This window comes from Bubalus kerabau, chromosome 1, assembly GCF_029407905.1.
Source record: "Bubalus kerabau isolate K-KA32 ecotype Philippines breed swamp buffalo chromosome 1, PCC_UOA_SB_1v2, whole genome shotgun sequence".
Lineage (NCBI taxonomy): Eukaryota > Metazoa > Chordata > Mammalia > Artiodactyla > Bovidae > Bubalus > Bubalus kerabau.
The window spans coordinates 58,877,158-58,898,869 of NC_073624.1; the positions used below are offsets into that span (position 1 = coordinate 58,877,158).

At 38.1% G+C, this 21,712-nt stretch overlaps 1 protein-coding gene across 16 annotated transcripts in view; it reads left to right on the plus strand.

Moving 5' to 3' along the window:
- ANKS1B (ankyrin repeat and sterile alpha motif domain containing 1B) overlaps window positions 1-21,712 on the plus strand; it is a 1,161,043-nt gene that overhangs the window by 783,303 nt on the left and 356,028 nt on the right. For all 16 annotated transcript variants that reach the window (XM_055576264.1, XM_055576282.1, XM_055576254.1 and 13 more), the window contains one exon: window positions 13,102-13,200. In XM_055576264.1, coding sequence (XP_055432239.1) covers window positions 13,102-13,200 — 99 coding nt within the window. The remainder of the gene's footprint in view (window positions 1-13,101; window positions 13,201-21,712) is intronic.

Sequence of the window (21,712 nt, forward strand, 5' to 3'; positions counted from 1 at the left end):
AGGGGACCATCCTACCATAATTTCTGTCACACCTGCTGAGTCGTTGGGGTTATGGAGGTTTACATTTTAATAAGTACTACTCGGTATCTATGGTGTATTAGTTCAGACCTTATATCAAAGACTGTTCTGACTTTTATCCTTGCCATCTACCTTTTCTTTTTGATTCAAATGAAAGATGATATTGGGTTTGGAAACCTGGCTCCCTAGTGAGACCAGTTCCCATGGTCCTCCAACAGGTCAAATTTTTTTCCCTAAATTTTTATTGTGTTAAAAAATACATAACTTTAAAAATTTATAATCTTAATAATTTTAGTTATTATAAAATATATTCCCTGTGTGGTACAATGTATCCTTGTAGCTCATTTTATACTTAATATTTTGTACCTCTAACTCTCCTAGCACTATATTGCCCCTCTCCCCTACCATCTAAAGAGGTCATATTTTATCATCTTTTCCTCAGATTTTTATATTTCTGGGCTGTTGTTTCTATTTTGGCTGTGGAACTCAACTTCCATATCACCCAATTCCTCCATCTATACTTCACACTATAGCCAGAGCACATTAAAAAATGTTAAGGCAGTTTATGTTCTTCAGGGTTTTCCTTTGCACTAGAATAAAACCAGAGCCATTGTCAGAATCTGCATTATCTATGCCATGTTACCCACTCAAAGTCATCTTACTTTCAGCCACTAAATTGCAATCTTGCTAGTCATCCCTCTCTTCCCAGAATATGCCTACCTCTTTTCTCATGTCAATGCCTTGCACCTCCTGCTCCTTCTGCTTGGAATGCCCTTCCAATGGCTCTTGTCATGTTTGACTGCTCCTTCTAATCCTTCATGTCTCAGTTTACATGCTACTTTCTCAGAGAAGCTTTCTTTACCAGTCTTTTTAACATAGGTCTTTCTTGTATTATTTTTTTTTTCTGTAGCACTCTATTAATGACCTTTAGAGTAGTGTTGATTAACTGGGGGACCTTGGGCAAATTGTTAGGGTCTCTCTGTCTTTGGTTCTTCATTTGCAAATAAGGGTAATAACTTTACAAACCTCAGGAGTTGTTGTGAGTAATCAACAAGGCAAAGCACTTACTAGTGTTTGACATACATAAAACTTTGCTAGCTAATAATTACTTGTATTATTTTTATTAGGTTATTTTTCTGTTTTCCCCAATAGATTATAAACTCTGAAAGTAGAGGGATCTTGCCTGTCCTATTTACAGTATATCCCAGGACCTGGCCCAGTGCCTGGCACATAGTCAGAGCTCACAAAATATTAATTAAATATATGTTGAATAAACAAATGAGTGGAGCGCCTACCTCAGTGGTGGCTTTGACTCTAGATTAAACTGCCAGTTTGTTTCCAGCATTCAATGGCCTCCTTTCTAAGCTGCCAAATTCAGCAAATAAAAATACACGATCCGAGTTAAATTGGAATTTCTATATTTTATCTGGCAACCCTACTTCCTTCACTACCACCTTCACCCTTAATAAGCAACCCTTTCTATCTCTCCTCCTCCCTCTCCCTGCCTTTCTCCTCCTCTTTGCTTCTCTCCTTTAAAGTTTATTTGGCTATGTCTGAATATAGCTCCCAGGGTCAGGAAACCCTACCATCCTTAAATCTGGAGATGTCTGGTCTTTGAGGGACTAATGAGTCACCTTTATTATATGTCTACAATTCCCAGAGGGCTAAATTATCCACCTTCACCACCATAGGCTTCTTCTCAAGGGACTGCAACTCATTGTCTTCTCTCTCGATTCAGAACATGTTGAGTTAGGAACATAAATGTCCTTAATGCATTCTCAGACATCCTCTACTTCATTATTTCCTTTCCAGACATCTTCCCCTCCAAATCCCTGGCTTTGAAAGAGAACTATAGGAAAATTAGCTGAACATGGTCCTGACCTTGAGAACATTACTTTCCCAGTTGACCTAATCAGATAGTTTGATAAAGTTCTGCAGAAGAGCCGACAAATACCAAGTCAATGCCATGCTGTCATTCCCCACCTCCCAGCATCATCCCAGCTCACCCAGCTCATCCCAAGGAACACCCTGGGTCATATATTAACATGCTCAGTTCTAGGTTACAATAAGGTAGCTGGAAGGAGAACACACCACCTGACCTTTCAGAAGGTAAATAATATATTTGCAATAAAATGTGTTGGAGAAGCTGTGGCAGTCACTCTTAACTGGTCTTTCAATACATACATAAGGTTGTGTGTGAAAATACAGTCATGGGAGTTGATTCTTGACAGTGTTACCACATCTATTGACTGAAATCTCCACCCAGAAAAGGTCCCCTACTAAACGTTTGGTTCTTTTTCTGTAGTGAAGGAAGCATGACCATCTGAATCTGACTGAATAAAATACTGATCCCAGATCCACCACATGCTAACCAAGTAAACCTGGCTAAGTTGTCTCATAGCCCTGAGACTGTTTCCTTGTCTATGAAGTGAAGACACTGCCACTTGTCATAGAAGATTTTTGGCAGGTTTATATAGAAGAAGGGCAGAGTATCTAGTACTCAATGAATGCCAGATGGCTGGTAGTTAACTATGAATCATTTTCAGCACTTTTTCCTATATGTGGCTATGCTGGTCATAACCCAGGAGCCCATTTGGCTTCTTCCAAGAAAAGCCTTTCTTTTTTGAGTTCTGCATCACCAGTGAGAGGAACCTGTTGTAAACACAAAGGTGCCATATTCCTCTTCTTAAGAGCAGGGGGTCCAACCTAGCCTAGCCATTGCTCACTTTGTTCTTATGAGGCTCTGGGAAATGTTCAGCATGTTAGACAGAAGAACAAAACTCAGATACTTGCCAAGATTATGTACAGCCTACCCAAGGAAAAAGAAAATTTTAACTTCACAGCTTGTGATTGGGAAAGGACACAGGACAGCTGCTAACTGTTTTCCTTTCATCTCTGCTTTTGGCATGTTCTTCTAATAGCTCTCCTGTCACACGGAGTCTGCAGCGCAATGGAAGCTGAAAGAGTAGGACTGAGGTCTCCCCCCAATCCCATCTCCACCCCCTGCTCAGACTCAGCTGCTGGGAAAGACCATTTAAAGCATTTAATATCCGTGCTACCACTTTGGGGATGGTGTAACCAGCTAGACACCATGCTTCAAAAGAGAGAGGCAAGTTAAAGCTTTGCAGTTAGTTAGGGAACATTTAGACTAGAAAAACCCTCAGGTCCCTGCCAACCCTGATTCTATGATTCAGAGAACAGAAAGGACTGGAGCAGAGGAGGGAAGAATAGGTCAGATGGCTTTCCAAATTCTCTTCTACAGAGAGGGATCCATCGTTGCTTAAACTCTCTAAAATCAACCATAAAATACTTTAGAACATTTGCTTTCAATGTGAATTTCAGATGGTTCAAAGTAAAATACAAATGGTTTGGGTGTAAGCACATTTTTTTACTGAATCTTTTCTCTCCTATACTCACCCCACTGGAGGTGGTATCAGATGATAGTTTTGAGAAAGACTCCTATCACCTCTGGGAGCAAGTTATTTAAGCATGTACCTCAGAGAGTTGTGAGAATTAAATAAGGTAATATATTAATACCTAAGGCATTTAGAACAGAGGCTGGCACAGAATAAGAACTCAGTATGTGTGCAATTCACTTTATGCTAACTTACACCAACTGCCATTAGTGTGAAAATAGGTGTTCATGGGCTTCATGAATATAAAGCATACATTCTCCTGTATGTATCAGGAGAAAAGTAAGAACATACAGATAGGTTTTTTTCACATCAGCTTTCTTCTTACTTGTGTGAATTGCGGGTTAGTCCTTAAAAATGAATACTGTTTCTCTTTTGCCAAATTTTTGGCCAAAGATAGTCTAATAAATATACATAATTCTAAAATCTACATGAACACATGTTGCAAATGAATCATAATTGTAATTTATGATATCACCAAACCTTGCTCAATACTTTAAGAAATACATAACTGATTACTTAAATTACCTTTCCCTCTCTGTCTCTCTCTATAGCTTCAAAACAGATGTTTCAAAGGGAAAAAGGTCTTAAAAAATGAAAAGGAAAAAATTGGTGGTATAAAACTCATTATACTCATGTGAACACTTAAATGCTAATCTTAAACAATAAATCTAAGATATAATTTATTTATTCAAATATATAACTTACATATATACATATATATAGATGCCCATTATATATATATATATATATATATATATATATATATGTATGTATATATATATATATGTGTGTGTGTGTGTATATATGTAAGTTATATATTTGAGTAAATAAACTGAACTGAGGTGCTCATATGTGTGTATGTGTCTGTGTGTGTATAGGTGACTGCCCTCAGTCAGTCTCTCCCATCAGGAAGCTTCCATAAGCCTCTTATCCTCATCCATCAGAGGGCAGACAGAATGTAAACCACAATTTCATAAAACTGATCAAACTGATCACATGGACCACAGCCTTGTCTAACTCAATGAAACTATGAGCCATGCCGTGTAGGGCCACCCAAGACAGACAGGTTGTGGTGGAGAGTTCTGACAAAATGTCCACTGGAGAAAGGAATGGGAAACCACTTCAGTACTCATCCCTTGAGAACCCAATGAACAGTATGAAAAGGTAAAAAGATAAGACACTGAAAGATGACTTCCCCAGGTCAGTAGGTGCCCAGTATGCTTCTGGAGAACAGTGGAGAAATAACTCCAGAAAGAATGAAGAGATGGAGCCAAAGAAAAACAATACCTAGTTGTGGATATGACTGATGATGGAAGTAAAGTCCAATGCTATAAAGAATAGTATTGCATAGGAACCTGGAATATTATGTCCATGAATCAAGACAAATTGGAAGTGCTCAAACAGGAGATGGCAAGAGTGAACATCAACATTTTAGGAATCAGTGAACTCAAATGGACTGGAATGGGTGAATTTAACTCAGATGACCATTATATCTACTACTGTGGGCAAAAATCCATTAGAAGAAGTGGAGTAGCCCTCGTAGTCAACAAAAAAAGTCTGAAATGCAGTACTTGAATGCAATCTCAAAAATAACAAAAATGATCTCTGTTTGTTTCAAGGCAAACCATTCAATATCACAGTAATCCAAGTTTATGCCCCAACCAGTGATGCTGAAGAAGCTGAAGTTGAATGGTACTATGAAGACCTACAAGACCTTCTAGAACTAACACCCAAAAAAGATGTCCTTTTCATTATAGGGGACTGGAATGCAAAGGTAGGAAGTCAAGAGATACCTGGAGCAACAGGCAAATTTGGTCTTGGAGTACAAAATGAAGCAGGGAAAAGCCTAACAGAGTTTTGCCAGGAGAACGCACTGGTCACAGCAAACACCCGCTTCTAAAAATACAAGAGAAGACTCTACACATGGACATCACCAGATGGTCAACACCGAAATAAGATTGATTATATTCTTTGCAGCCAAAGATGGAGAAGCTCCATATAGTCAGCAAAAACAAGACCGGGAGCTGACTGCGGCTCAGGTCATGAAAATTCACACTTAAACTGAAGAAAGTAGGGAAAACCACTAGACCATTCAGGTATGACCTAAATCAAATCCCCTACAGTTATACAGTGGAAGTGACAAATAGATTCAAGGGATTAGATCTGATAGAGCACCTGAAGAACTATGGATGGAGGTTCGTGACATTGTATAGGAGGCAGTGATCAAGACGATCCTCAAGAAAAAGAAATGCAAAAAGGTAAAATGGTTGTCTGAGGAGGCCTTACAAATAGCTGAGAAAAGAAAGAAGTGAAAGGAAAAGGAGAAAAGGAAAGATATACCCATTTGAATGCAGAGTTCCAAAGAATAGCAAGGAGAAATAAGAAAGCCTTCCTCAGTGATCAATGCAAGGAAATAGAGGAAAACAATAGAATGGGAAAGACTAGAGATCTCTTCAAGAAAATTTGAGATACCAAGGAAACTTTTCATGCAAAAAGATGGGCACAATAAAGGACAGAAATGGAATGAACCTAACAGAAGCAGAAGATATTAAGAAGAGGTGGCAAGAATATACAGAAGAACTATACAAAAAATATCTTCATGATCCAGATAACCATGATGGTGTGATCACTTACCTAGAGCCAGACATCCTGGAATCCTAAGTCAAGTGGGCCTTAGGAAGCATCACAACAAACAAAGCTAGTGGAGGTTATGGAATTCCAGAGCCATTTCAAATCCTAAAAGAAGATGTTGTGAAAGTGCTGCACTCAATATGCCAGCAAATTTGGAAAACTTAGCAGTGGCCAAAGGACTAGAAAAGGTTAGTTTTCATTCCAATCCCAAAGAAAGGCAATGCCAAAGAGTGTTCAGGCTATCACACAATTGCATTCATCTCAGATGCTAGCAAAGTAATGCTCAAAATTCTCCAAGGCAGGCCTCAACGGTATGTGAATTGTGAACTTCCAGACGTTCATGATTGATTTAGAAAAGGCAGAAAAACCAGAGATCAAATTGCCAACATCCGTTGGATCATGGAAAAAGCAAGAGAATTCCAGTAAAACATCTATTTATGCTTTATTGACTATGCCAAAGCCTTGGACTGTGTGGGTCACAATAAACTGTGGAAAATTCTGAAAGAGATGGGAATACCAGACCACCTTACCTGCCTCCTGGGAAATCTATATGCAGGTTAGGAAGCAACAGTTAGAACTGGACATGGAACAAAAGACTGGTTCCAAATCGAGAAATGATTACATCAAGGCTGTATATTGTCATCCTGTTTATTTAATTTATATGTGGAGTACATCATGCTAAATGCTGGGCTGGATGAAGTACAAGCTGGAATCAAGATTGCCTGGAGAAATATCAGTAACCTCAGATATGCAGATGACACCACCCTTATGGCAGAAAGTGAAGAAGAACTAAAGAGCCTCTTGATGAAAGTGAGAGAGAAGAGTGAAAAAGTTGGCTTAAAGCTCAACATTTAGAAAGCTAAGATCATGCATCCAGTCCAATCACTTTGTGGCAAATAGATAGGGAAACAATGGAAACAGTGACAGACTTTATTTTGGGGGGCTCCAAAATCGGTGCAGATGTTGACTGCAGCCATGAACTTAAAAGACTCTTGCTTCTTGGAAGAAAAGCTATAAGCAGTCTAGACAGCATATTAAAAAGCAGAGATGTTACTTTGCCAACAGAGGTCCATCTAGTCAAAGCTATGGTTTTCCCAGTAGTTATGTTTGGATGTGAGAGTTGCACTATAAACAAAGCTGAGCACCGAAGAATGGATTCTTTTAAACTGTGATGTTGGAGAAGGCTCTTGAGAGTCCCTTGGACTGCAAGGAGATCCAACCAGTCAGTCTTAAAGGAAATCAGTCCTGAATATTCATTGAAAGGACTGATGCTGAAGCTGAAACTCCAATACTTTGGCCACCTAATGTGAAGAACTGACTCATTGGAAAAGATCCTGATGCTGGGAAAGATTGAAGGTGAGAGGAGAAGGGGACAACAGAGGATGAGATGGTTGGATGGCATCACTGACTCGATAGACATAAGTTTGAGTAAGCTCCTGCAGTTGGTGATGGACAGGGAAGCCTGGCGTGCTGCATTCCATGGAGTTGCAAAGAGTCAGACACTACTAAGGGATTGAACTATATGAATCTATATAGGTGCTCTCAAATGTATTGCTCAGTGATATGACATTTATTTGAATCAATAATCCATGTGGTCTGAGAATCTAGGAAACTTTTTTCATAAGTTGAAATGTGGTAATTTAGTTAAGTTGTGAAGAAATTCCATTGCAGTAGACAGTACATGTTCACATGGAAGGCTCTGATAGAAATGTAAGAGATAAACTACACAGTCTTCTTCTACTGCCATTTCATTAATGTGAGAGAGGGAATTAAAAATGAAAGAAGTATATCATCGATTATCTAATCAATTATGGTTGGTAGCTCATGTGTATATCTGGTAAACTAAATAAAGTTTTGTTCCAACACTGATAAGGGGTTATAAAACTGGTATTTATCATAGTAGATATAATCATTAACATGCAGCAAAGAAACTTATTGCATTTACCTGTAAATTAATATCAAATTAACTAAAAATCTTTATAGAAACTGAAACATAGAAGTGTTATCCCAAGAAAGTCATATATAGTTTTAGGCCACCATGTCATTTATGCTGTAAAAAAGTATATTAAAAATAAAATGTTTTTACATTCGTGAATTTGTAAGATCATGTTATCATTCTACTACCCATTCTATTTTAAATAATTAAGGCCATACAAATTGTAAAGACGAATCTAATTTAGCTAATTATAGAGCAAAAGAAATCTTCTCCAATCAATAGTATCTTCTTGGTTTTTTTCAGTCTTTAACTGAAGAGAGAAAATAAATAACATCTAACTCAAGCTTATATTAAGAAGAAATCAGTTCTCTATGGTCCTTAAATATGTTTCCTTAGCATTTTATATGATATGCAATGTAACATGACATCAAGGTTATGAACTTTTCAAGCCGAAATTCTCAGAGACAGAAACAGTAAAGATATTTCTGAGAAATGATTTCAATAAATAGCTGTGCTACTTCAAATGGATCATTAAATACAAAGCACTGCTTTTTATTCTATTTGGTCATCTTATTAGTTTATCGTAGCTGAAAAAATCCAATACATAAGATATTCTCCCCATGGTCATAGAAACTTCAGCTTTCAGCTCTTAATGCATAAAATATTAGATTATTTTTCCTCATTCCATGATTTAGGAAAGCAATAAAGCTGCCCTGGATTAGACATTTCCTATCTGCTAAAAAAAAAAAAAAAAAAAAAAAAACCATTGCCGTCTAGAAAGTCATTAACTAAACAACTTTATCCACTGATTATTATTCCTTAAATGCCCATGCCATGTGCCTGGTAGTGTGCTAAGCATATCATAAATAATTTCGCAATGGGACTTGTCATTTTGGTAGCATAGATTTCTAGCCCCATGACAGCGAAACACTAATGAAAGCAGAACCAGCTACTAATTTGTTTTAATGACTGAAAAATTGGAAAAGAATTTGCTACAGATTCTAAATTTAATGTTCATGAACTTTGACTAAGAGGAACATCAGTTATATCCTGAGAATAACTCATGAGTATATTTGACTCTCTGCTTTGATTCCCTGTCACAGTCTCATCGTTGCCCCGTTCATGTGATTCAGCTACAGTTTGAACGTCTTTAACTGTGGAGAGGCACTGTCTAATAGAACATTCTATGATAACAGCAATGTTCTATATTCGCATTATCCAATATGAAACCAGCAGCCACAAGTGGCCAATGAGTCCTTGAGGACAGGACTGAAAACAACCAACTAGATATGAGAGGTCATTCTTAACATTTCATGGAGAAGTTCTGTGGAGTGAGTGGGAGTAAAAGCCTATTGGGATGAGTTGAGGAGTAAATGGGAGATAAGAAACTAGAGACATCATGTGTATGAGATAAGATGGAGAGTGCAGTGTGGTAGGTCGTTAAGTAGAAGATAGACACGATGAAGCCCTACTCCAAACACCGCTAATCTGGCAGTCATGGAAAATGGATGAAAGAGAAAGCTAGAGTGTATATTCAGCTCTTATTGAGAAAAAAAAGAATTAAACTGAGATTTTCTAACATTCAGTGAAGGCAAATGATAACAAGAAAATAAACTTTAGCTGCCTTGAAAGAATAGAAATATTTATTACCCAAGTACAAGCAAAATGGTTAGTTGCAAGATTTGAAATATTTGATTTTCTCTGAAAAACTGTAATTATCCATGATACTATAAAAAATAAGGTATTCTATAATTTCTTTTTATAAGAAATTTTATAAGTTCCTAGTACTGATACTAATTTGTCAAAAAAATAACATGCATTCTTGCACTCTGTATAACTACTTCTTGAAGCAATTTAAGTTACAATTCTTAAGAACTAAAACGTAGTTTCAAATTATACAATCTGTATTTAAATAAAATGATACTAATCAAAGTTGGGCACTACTGAAATCATAGCATTGTAGAACTGAATGGGAATTTATCAAATGGCTTCATTTAATGGGTGAGGACCACAAGACTCAGAAATAATATATGACTTAGCCACATTGCTTCCCTTGTGGCTCAGCTGGTAAAGAATCTGCCTGCAATGCGGGTAACCTGGGTTCGATCCCTGGGTCGGGAAGATCCCCTGGAGAAGAGAAAGGTTACCCACTCCAGTATTCTGACCTGGATAATTCTATGGACTGTATAGTCCATGAGGTCACAAAGACTCAGACATGACTGAGCGACTTTCACTTTCACTTTAGCCACATTTCCCCAGACAGGACTCAGACCCAAGTCTTGAGGCTCCAAACCTGGAGCTATTTTGAAAAAGAACTGGCTAGATGATGCACCAGAATATTTTGGTATTCCTATATATTACAATAAGAGTGAAAATAGAAAATTTCCAATGTCCCCTCACTGGGGAAAGTGAATCCTTTTCTTTATATTTCCACAATCAGTACCATTTCCCTTTGGGCACATTCTTACCATTTGCATTGTGATTTTCATACTTTTCACTCATTTTTCAAAAGTGTTTAGAATTATCCTGTATGCTAGGGTATTTGACCCAAAGAGAATTTGTCTAACTTCCCTACAATTCTTCAAAATGTTTCCTCCCTTACTGAAGATAGATAAGGGGATATATTGGTGGTTTAGAGGAAGAACAGTGGTCTCTAAGGACTAAATTCTTTAAATCATTTCAGTATTTGAACACTGAAATCAAGTTTTTAATATTACCTATAGATAGTAGCTAATTCAGACCATAGTCTCCTGTTGTGCCTTGTTTTTGTACAAAAAATCCAGGTTCTATATTTTGTATAAGCTGAAGCTGTAGGCTGATAATTTAGCCTTTGGAAAACAGGATAATGATCTAATATATAGGTGGCTAAAGTTTTTTGTTTGTTTTTATTTTTTAAGGGCCTTTTAACGCCTTTGAAAAATCTCTTAAAGAATGAAAGTCAAACAGAATGGTATCATACATCCTGCTCATGACACATTAGTCCATTTCTGAGAATAATAATGCTTTCTCAAAATGAAGTCATTTATATTCTTGACCATGCCCTATTGTGTGCACTGAGTAATTTCTTGAGAGCAGTGTTTCCTATGGCATATTGCCAAGACTGGCTTCATTGTCTTTCATTAGGCTTTTTTATTATCACGCTGCTATACACCTGAATCATTCTGCCTCCTCCAAGATGGCCAATGTAGCTTAAGCACAAGAATGTTACTATGAGTAGGCGGAATGTTTCTATCCAGTGAATGCCCATTTTTAAATCTCTAGCTATGGTACCATACTAATGACTTTAATCTTTCTAAGCACAGCCAATTGTGTCAGTTTTAACATAGTCTGATATTAAATTGTTTACATTCATCAATCCTGTGCCTGTCCAGGGAAAGACATTAGTCTTTGCACCATGCTAGACTGGCCCTTCCTCCCTGTCTCAGGAAAAGATCCAGCCCTTTTGAGGAAGCCTGGAACTGGTGTGTATTCTGCATTTCTCCATCATTCTCTGCATTCAGTCACCAAGCCAAACTTCTTGATGGTTTTCAAATCTACTCGCATCTTTCTGTTTCCCATGACCACTATCTTAGTCTAAGCCCACACCATCTCAAGAACAACCTCTGTGGTTTCCTAACAGCCCCGTGCTCCCATGACTGCCCTTTTCCAGTTCATTCTCCTTTGCTTTAAATATTCATCAGGACCTATTGCTCTCCATAAATAGATATTCTGTAATTTCTATTCATAAGTGTTTTTATTTTATGCATTGGTAAGATAGAATTTGATTGTCCATAAAAGCAGTAATCTGAGTTCTTGAACTTTTCTATAGACTCCTTACTTTAAAGGGAAACTCTAGCTTGCAAGCTCCAAAAGACTAAAATTTAGGATAAAATAAGCGATTTATAAGCTTCCATGTTAGAATATTAATCAGAGGTCAAAAAAATCATTGAAATCAGAGAATAGTAGGATTAGGCTGATCCTTGGAAGTTACGTGGCTCAATGCCATCATTTCATAGGTAAGCCAACAGGCCCAGCCACAGAAATCAAGTTGATCTTTCTAAATTTGAGGTCTCATCATGTAACTCCTTTTCTTAAAATCTGTCCATGGCTTGTTATGGTCAAAATGAAATTGAAATTCATACAATATCTGTGTCATCTGGCTTCTCAATACCTTTTAAGCATTAAGTTTTGCTCCTGTCTCAAGGAAATGGCAACCCACTCCAGTGTTCTTGCCCGGAGAATCCCAGGGACAGGGGAACCTGGTGGGCAACCATCTCTGGGGTCGCACAGAGTCGGACGTGACTGAAGCGACTTAGCAGCAGCAGCAGCAGCCACCTTATCCTAGAATTTGATGCTTCCAAGTACACTGTGTTCTTTCTTACCCACACAGCACTGCATATGACTTCTAGTCCTTTGCATTTTGAGTGCTGAACCTGAACTGTACTTCAGATGTCTGATGAGACACCATCTCCTCTGAAAACACACCCCAGGTCCCCTCTGCATTCCCAAACATGTGTCACCATGATAGCACACTCATAGCATCCTAACTGCCTTTGAACAATTTGCTTCCATCTCTGGACTGGAAGGAATCAACAGTTGAGGGCAAGGATCTGCATCTTATTCATTTTTGTATCCTCATACCTTGATCAGACATCTGACATTCAATATTTAAGGTGAATTATTCTCTTTTAGCTTGCCTACGATACTTCAATTTTTCCATCAGCTCTCCTTACAAAATTTGTCTTCAGAGGGGAAAAAACTGGTTCATTCACATCAATGTATAGGTCACTGATAGTTTAAATGGCAGCTCTTCCTAGAAGCATATATATTTTTAGAGGAACAGGGTTTTGAGTCACAGAAATGAATCCCCAATGCAGATAATCCAGCCATAAATAGTAAACCTTGAGAGTATTTATGATGTAAAAGCAACTTTCCCATAACCTTCAACTCAATCATCTAGGTGACCTCCTCTCACCTCACTCTTGCAGAAGATTGACTCTATGGTTTTGTTTACAAAAATCAGATCATTTGTTGGTTATTTTTCTCTGTATTAATAAAACCAGTATTTATGCCCAGTAAAACTGCCTGATTTCATTTATAACATTTCTGGTTTTGTTTCAGGGAAGCAATGTTATGGAAGACCAGGATTTGTTGGAAATTGGAATCCTTAATTCTGGGCACAGACAAAGAATTCTACAGGCAATCCAGCTCCTTCCAAAGGTAAGACAGCATTTATTATCCTAGCCCTTAATCTAGTCCCAATGGTTTTAAGTCCAGGTGTGCAAAGCGTGTTAGTACTTAGGACAATATGTCTGCATATTGATGCAACTCCCCGAAGCCAAAGCAGGTCTTCTTAGTCCAATTAAACATTCAGATTCATTAGATGTCGCCCTCCGGCCAACAGGGCAGCTTACAAGTTTTTCTTTGGTGGGATTCTGTATGTCAGTACAATCAGTCCATACCCCCCAGGTGATAGATCAGGTGCAAGAAGACAGATCAGTATTGGGTGGGTAGAAGAATGTTCCTGGAATAGGAGCCTCCTGCCCTTAGAGGCAGTATCTCTTATAACAACTCCATAGCCCTAGCCTCCAGGGGCGCGGAACTTGCTTAATCACAAGCCGTTACTCAGGAAAGTGCAAGTGTCACGTCCCCTTCAGGTATTTATAGTTTGTGTATAAATCCTCCCAGTCCAAATGCAATTTACCAACCAGGCATCATTTTAAGTAATACGTTACTTACCAACAGAGTTGACCTTCTGTTTCTAGGTAAGGTTTCACAGGAGCCTAAAACAAGAGGTAGGATCTGAGCACTGGTCTTCAGTGCTCAGTAAAATATGTAGGATTTTAATTGGTAAGGAAAGGGAAAGGCATTTCAGGGCCCAGCGGGAATCACATAGATAGAGGTATGGTCCAGTCAACAAACTGCCAGAAGCATTAGAGGAACCATGATACTTTGTGATTTAAAATCCAATGGGATTTGCACAACAATGTGAATGTACTTAATACTACTAAATTATGTATAATACTTCAAGACAGTTTAACGTGGTTTTATGTTTTGTTATTTCATCACAATTTTAAAAATACTAAAATCCAATGTGATTAAAACAATTAGAGAGTGGAGCCAGAGATAAAACAGAAAAAGTAGGTTGGGTCATGTTGGTATCAGGCTAAGGAATCTGAAATTTATTCTGTGAGCACAGGGGAATGGACATGACTAAACTGCTTTAGGCCAGTTAATTCTGGAGGCTGCAGACAAGAGAAATTAGAAGGAGAGAATGTTAAAGCTGGGTCATCCACTAGGGGAAAGATTCAGGGGGCAAGATTGGAGGCAGGGTAGCAGAAGGACAGTAAAAGATTCATCTAAATATGTGAATGTATTACATATTTTATATTCTCCTCTGTGCTTTTCCTTTCTAAGGAGGCTTTAATTTCTCCTTCTCAGAATAGGAAAGATAAATATTAACCACTGTTTCTAAGAAAGTGACAAGGTGAAATTTGCCAACTGACAGTGAACTAAGTATCTACTGATAGAAACTTACCACTTTTGCAAATTCAAGAAAAGTCAAGCATACACAGGAGTTTTAATAATACAGTTTTCTACTTGCTTCTTGTGTATCTTTACCCAGAATCACTTTTTTGTGAAACTTCTGAAGTGGAACCCCTTCTTACCACCTGAGTAATTATTACCCTAGTCCACACCAACCATGTCTAATCAGGCTACCACAATAGAATCTAACCTGTTGTCTGTGCATTAGACTACTTGAGTCAATTTCTGATTGGTCCTCACACCTGGACAATGCACAGATGCCTAATCTCTGTCCCAGTTACCTTTCTCACCACTTTACAGTTGAATTTCCACACTGCACCCAGACCAAAATGTAAATCAGAGCATGGCACATCCTGCTTAAAATCCACAATAGATTCCCTTTTGCACTTAGAATCTTTATCATGACCTACGAAAATCAGTAGGATCTGGCCCCTTCCACCGAATACAACCTCATCTCTCATTCTCTCTTTCTTCCATTCTCTAGTCATGTGACTTTCTTTTTTGTTCCAGAATATGTCAAACTCATTTTTGCCTCAAAGCCTTTCTGTATCAGTGTGTCTGCGTGGAAAGCCTTTTCTTCATATCTTCAAATGCTTGCTCCCTACATCATCAAACCTCTATTCAGCCGTCACCTCCTCACAGAGGGTTTTGTTCCCTCAAAAGCACACCCTTTGCCCCCTTCACTGTCCCTCATGTGGTTCTGCTTCAGTTTTCTTCATAGCAATTTTGGCCACTGGAAGTTATATTATTTGTTTGCTTGTTTTCTTTTTTTTTTAATTTTATTTTATTTAACTTTACAATATTGTATTGGTTTTGCCATATATCAGGATGTATGCTTGTTTTGTGCATTATTTTTTTTATCTCATCCCCAGGATGCAACAGTAATGAAATAAGGTGCCTTGGCACCTTATTCTTCCCTATCTTGTTCCTTTTACATATCCAGTCCCTGGAATGGTGCCTAGCACATCAAAAAATAATTTGTGAAATGAAAGAATACTTTACTCTTTCTTTCTTCTAAGATTTGATGGCCCTATGCTTGTTCTGTCTGAAGGTACTAATACTATTATACTACTTCTGTGTTATAAGCATCCTGAGGGCAGAGACAATGCCACGTCCATCCTTGAACTTCCCACTGTGTTTAGATCAATACATGCACTTAAAAGAATGAAGAATGAGTGATTGAGTGAATAAATATTTTTTACATGTTATTCAAATATATTTTTTTAATCAAAGAGTACCTCAGTTTTTAAGCTATGTCTATAATCCTGTACATGCCATTTTGAGAAACAAAAGAACCTGAACTCAGAATTATTTGAAGAATAAATGAAGTATTTATCTTTAAGACAGAATATCATTCCCATCAGAGGGAACAATATAATAGAAATAACACAAAATTAAGCTTCTATCAAGAGGCTGATGCTGAAGTACTTATTATGCACCCAAATGAGTTCAGTTCAGTTCAGTTCAGTCACTCAGTCATGTCCAACTCTTTGCAACCCCATGGACTGCAGCATGCCAGGCTTCCCTGTCTATCACCATCTCCCAGAGTTCCCTCACACTTATGTCCATCAAGTCAGTGATGCCATCCAAACATCTCATCCTCTGTTGTCCCCTTCTCCTCCTGCCATCAATCTTTCCCAGCATCAGGGTCCTTTCCAATGAATCAGTTCTTCGCATAAGGTGGCCACAGTACTGGAGTTTCAGCTTCAGCATCAGTCCTTCCAGTGAATATTCAGAACTGATTTCCTTTAGGATTGACTGGTTTGATCTCCTTGCTGTCCAAGCTACTCTTAAGAGTCTCCTCCAACACCACAGTTCAAAGGCATAAAAACATCCAAACACATGTTCAGCAACACAAGCAAAATGTTATAATGCTACAAATTGATGCTTTGCCTTCTTAGGTAATGAACCCAATCTTTAGGTGGTTAATAGTGTAATTCAACTGGCAACACATTCATTTGCATTCCCTTAAACTTTGCACTGCCAAAAAGTGGGCAAACTGTCTCTTCATTTTGTTTGTGCAATTTTAATCCTCAGAATATCTGTGTTCTTCATCTGTCATGAGAACTATTCCATGACTGCTACCTGAGATCCTTTACTTAACATATTGTGTTTTGGAGAGATTGTTCCTAAACAGAGAAAAGGTGGTTTGCTAAGTGCAGTTTGATCTGTTATCACAGTTCAGTGCATTTTTTAATGCTTTTTTGTATTTGTATTGTCTCAAGTTTCAAAGAAAATGCTTATTCTTTTTGTAATGATGTTTTTTCTATAATATCCCCTTTTTAATACTGAAGTAATTATTTGTGCATAGGTCTGAACGTTCTCCAGTTCATTTGATATGCTGAACACATAGAATACGTTCCATGTATTCTAAGCATAGACATCTTTAGAACAGTAATCATATCAATTCCTCTTTTCCATCCATTCTTTCTCTCTGTCTTGTAAAGTGCCTGACTTTTAGGTGCAAAGTTTATTTTATCCATTTTCACCCAGCATCCACTTCCCTCACCAAATCCAACTCAGTCTTTCCTTAGGTCTGAAAGTTTCCTGGAACTTTTACCCTTCACTCTTTTTAAGAAAGGACACAAATAACAAGTTCTATGAGAAGATGGCTTCTTTTGTACTCTCTTAGAATCTTTAAGCATGTTGAGCTTTTTCTGTCCTCTGGACACAGGGAAATTATCTGATTACTTATTTGCAACATATCATTTACTTTTTCCCAGGTAAGAATTCTGTTATCCAGTCTGTGGATAATCCTCTAAAATCCTTTTATAAGGGCATAATCTCTTTTGTCCTTTGACAAAAGGACAAAACCTACAAGTCAGGAATTCAAAGGATTATCATTTTAAAGGTTTGCAGAATTTCATGTGAAGGCCTGTAGTGTATCTGCTCCTATCTCTCCTTCTGAATTGAAAATGTACGTCAGCATGCTAGCAACTTTTATATCACACGCTCACTTCACTTTTCAATGTTTTTTTCCTATATTTTCCTCTTTTATAATATCTTTTGGAATTACTTTGTCATCGTCTACACTCCCTATCCCCATTTGGATCTAACTAGTTTTTTTGCTGCCACCCCACACCACCAGTGCTAAAGTCACTGATGACCAGAAGAACAGAAATTCCATAAGCCACTTCCACCTCACCTTGGCTTCAGTAGGTTTTGATACGCTTGTCAGCTATCAACATCATCCTCTTTTGGCCTCCACAATACCCAGTTATCTTCCTGCCTCTCTGTTGCTCTCTCTCCTTGCCTGCTCATTCTCCTCAGTTAAACATTGGCATTCCTCAAAACTCAAACTCAAAATATTTGATGACTAGCAAAGGTAATTATCTCAAGACTCTTGATCATAGCACAGTTTCTGGTATTCATTGTTTTGTTCATTGCTACCCTACTTCTGTTTTACTGCATAATGAATACCTGGATTGTAGCTGCCTTTTTTGTCTAAGTTCAGTTCAATTTGACCAATATTTGTTGGGCTGCTTAGTTTCAATATTTTCACCAAATGGCACTGAACATCTCTGACCAGATGAACTGTCACCTTCCCCATCCTTGGTCTGAGATTTTGTTTTTTTTAAAAACAACAACAGAGTTATCTCTTACTCCAGTAGAGAAGTGAGATTCTCTGTAAGGTATCTATTGCTATATAACAAGCTACCTCAATCTTAGAGGCATATTACAACATTTATCACATTTATATTTCTGTGGAGTAGGGATCTAAGAGCAGCTTAGAGTTTCCCTGGTGGCTCAGATGGTCAAGAATCTGCCTGCAATACAGGAGACTGGGGTTTGATCCCTGGGTTGGGAAGATCCCCAGGAGAAGGAAATGGCTACCCACTGCTGTATTCTTGCTTGAAGAATTCCATGCACAGAGGAGCCTGGTGGGTTGCAGTCCATGGGGTCACAAAGAGTCAGACATGACTGGGCGACTAACACTTAGCTGGGTCTTCTGGCTCTTGGTCTTTCACAGACTACAGTCATCTTGAGACTCAACTGGGGAGAATACACTTCCTACTTCATTCATTAGTTTTAGGCAGGATTCTGATGTTTGGGGTTTTTTGGACTGAGGCTTCAGTTCCTCACAAGCTATTGGCTGAAGGCATCCCTCAGTTTCTTGTCACATGGGCCTCTTTGTAAAGAATCTCACATGAAGCTAGTTTCAATAGCACAAGCAAGTGAGAAACAGGAAAGTGCCAGCAAGATGGAAATCTTAGTCTTTTGTAACATCCCAACCTTTTGCCTATTCTGTTCATTATAATCAAACCACAAATCCAGCCCAGACATAAGAAGAGGTATTTACACAAGGATGTGAATATCAAGAGGTGGGATCACTGGGGCCATCTCAGAAGTATGCCTGCTACAGATAGACTTTATAATGATCCACTTTACAGTCTAGTTTCCTTGTCTGCATTTTCAGTCAAAATGGAATAACTATTACATGGTTACAACAATAACAAAACGCATTTTTTATTCCCATGGGCCATCTTCATGGTACTATGGTATTCACAATTAGATGATTTAGTAACACATTAGTAATCACCATTCAAAAAAAGGCATATGTCTCAGATCTGATGTTGTTGTTCAGTCACTCAGTCATGTCCAACTCTTTGTGACCCCATGGACTGCAGCACGCCAGGCTTCCCTATCCATCACCGACTCCCAGAACCTGCTCAAACTCATGTCCATCGAGTTGGTGATGCCACCAACCAGCTCATCCTCTGTTGTCCCCTTCTCTACCTGCCTTCAATCTTTCCCAGCATCAGGGTGTTTCCCAGTGAGTCAGTTCTTGGCATCAGATGGCCAAAGTATTAGAGCCTCAGCTTTAGCATCAGTCCTTCCAGTGAATATTCAGGGTTGATTTCCTTTAGGATTGACTGGTTTATTGCCTTGCTGTCCAAAAGACTCTCAAGAGTCTTCTTCAGTACCACAGTTCGAAGGTATCAATTCTTCAGCACTCAGCTTTTTTTATTGTCCAACTATCACATCCATATAGGATACAATCATACAGAAATCAGAGACCTTGGAGATTTGCCAATTGCACTTAAAGCTTCATGATCTGAATGCCACTCATCTAAGTGATATATACAAATTAGTAAGCCTATAAAACATTACTAATTTTAAAAACATGTTCAGTCTTTGTTGGTGCCTCATTATTGAAAGGAGCATACTTCCATTTATAGTAAGGAAATGAATTGGTCAGACTCTCTTGGACAATACTTAAAGGATATTAGCAAATTAAATGCATTTTTTAAAAAACCATCAAAACTAGAAAGTAAGAGCGATCATTGAACTTTAGACCTCATCGGAACAAATAAATGCAGGCCACAGTTAACCAAAAAAAACCTTGGGATACAGAGATACTGGCAAGGACTAAGAACTCAAACACTTTTTTTTTAATTAAAATTTTTATTTTTAATTAGAAGAGAATTACTTTACAATATTATGATGGTTTCAAGACAATAAATAGTAGTGGAAGTTTTGGCAAACTGGAGAACACAAACCCTGCCTCCCCACTCAAAAAAAAAGTCTCCTTTCCACTTTATCAATTAAACAAAGCATTAGGGACCAGATTTAGTTATAGCTGTGACTTTGCTACTCCTGTGTCATAGAGGAAGAGAATCTCTCCAAAAATTAAAATCTTAATATGACTTTATATCAGAGAATCCCTGATTATTTCAGAGTTCAAAAGAGCATTGCAAATGTGTTATTATCTCACCTTGGCTTCCTGCCCAAGATTCTGCTCTTAAAGACCCTAGTTCTTTCAGGGTGCTTGAAATTCAGATGTTTGTTGATTCTAGTCTTGATGGTTGATGAACATATGTGCAAGCTTTAGGGGGAAAGTGCACAACCAATGTAACTTCTTAATAACTTCAGAAAGGAAGTTTCAGTCTTATTTCCTTGTCACTTAGAAAAATGATAGAAACTCATTCCTATTGCTTCTGCTGTTTTTCAGAAGGGCAACGACAAAACATAGGCTACCGACATAGATTCTATTGTTGTACCTGCTGACAGGGTAACTTCATTCTCCTGTACCAAACTGTCTCTCCATACACCCTCCTCCTTTTGTCTTGCATTTCTTTCTTTTCAATGGCCAGTATCTTAAACATCATGCCACTCGATGTTGACCTACCGCCCTGTGGCTATCCAGTTAAAGATATACTCTCAAAATCCCACATACATATGTGCACTGTTAGCATGGGAACCCTAACGTAAACTGAATACATGATTTAAACCCATGGTCTAACTGAGGGCATAAGATATTCTGCCTCCTGTAGGTCTGGTCCTTGGTGAAGCTGTGGTGTTTCTATTTTCAAGATCTATCCAGTTCTGTAAATGTCTTGTGGTTCTGGGACAAAGAGATATGCTCACTTAAATCAGAGTAAAAGATCATTTCTTTTTCAGGAGAGATATTGGTGCCATTGAGAGAAGGAAGAAAGAGTAATTGATCTTAAGGTTAAAAACTTAGGTCATTTGGAGTAAATAAAATAAATTTTGAAGTTACAGCAAGTCATTCAGATCTATCTTGTTATTTCTTAGCCTATATAATCAGATAATGAACTCAAGCCACTGTTAACACTATTAACAGTACTGTTAAGAGTGGCTTCACACTATTAGATTTGTTTCTTACTCATACTAAGTCAATGATGGGTTAGGCAGCTCTCCTCCGAGCAGAACCTTGGGGATCCAGGCTCATTCTGTCATGTGGCTCTCCCATCTTGGAGTTCTTTGAGAACTATCTTAAGGGGAGAGGGGAGAGGGGAGAGGAACATGGACAATAACACAGGATGTTCTGTTGCCAGGCTCGGAAGTGCATCATTTACTTTAGTCTGCATTTGATGCACCAGAGCTGAGTTTCATGACTCTCACTAACTAGCCAAGAAATACAGTCTCCCTTCCCAGGAAGTACTAATGGAATTCTTAAGAATCTAGTCATTCTGTGTTAAAAACACCTTTTTCTTTCTGTACCTTGACTGCTGCCTTTCTTCACACAAATGTTCATTCCTTAAGATTTATTCCTTGGAGAAGCCTTTTATGACATCCTTTATCTGGGCTAGCATGCTAATTTAATCTTCTGTGCTCCCATTACACCTGATAAGACTGCCTATTGACTAGTTTGTCTCTCTCACTCAAGATCAGGATCTTTGTTATATTCATTTTCATTTTTTAAGCATGGAGCACCTGGACA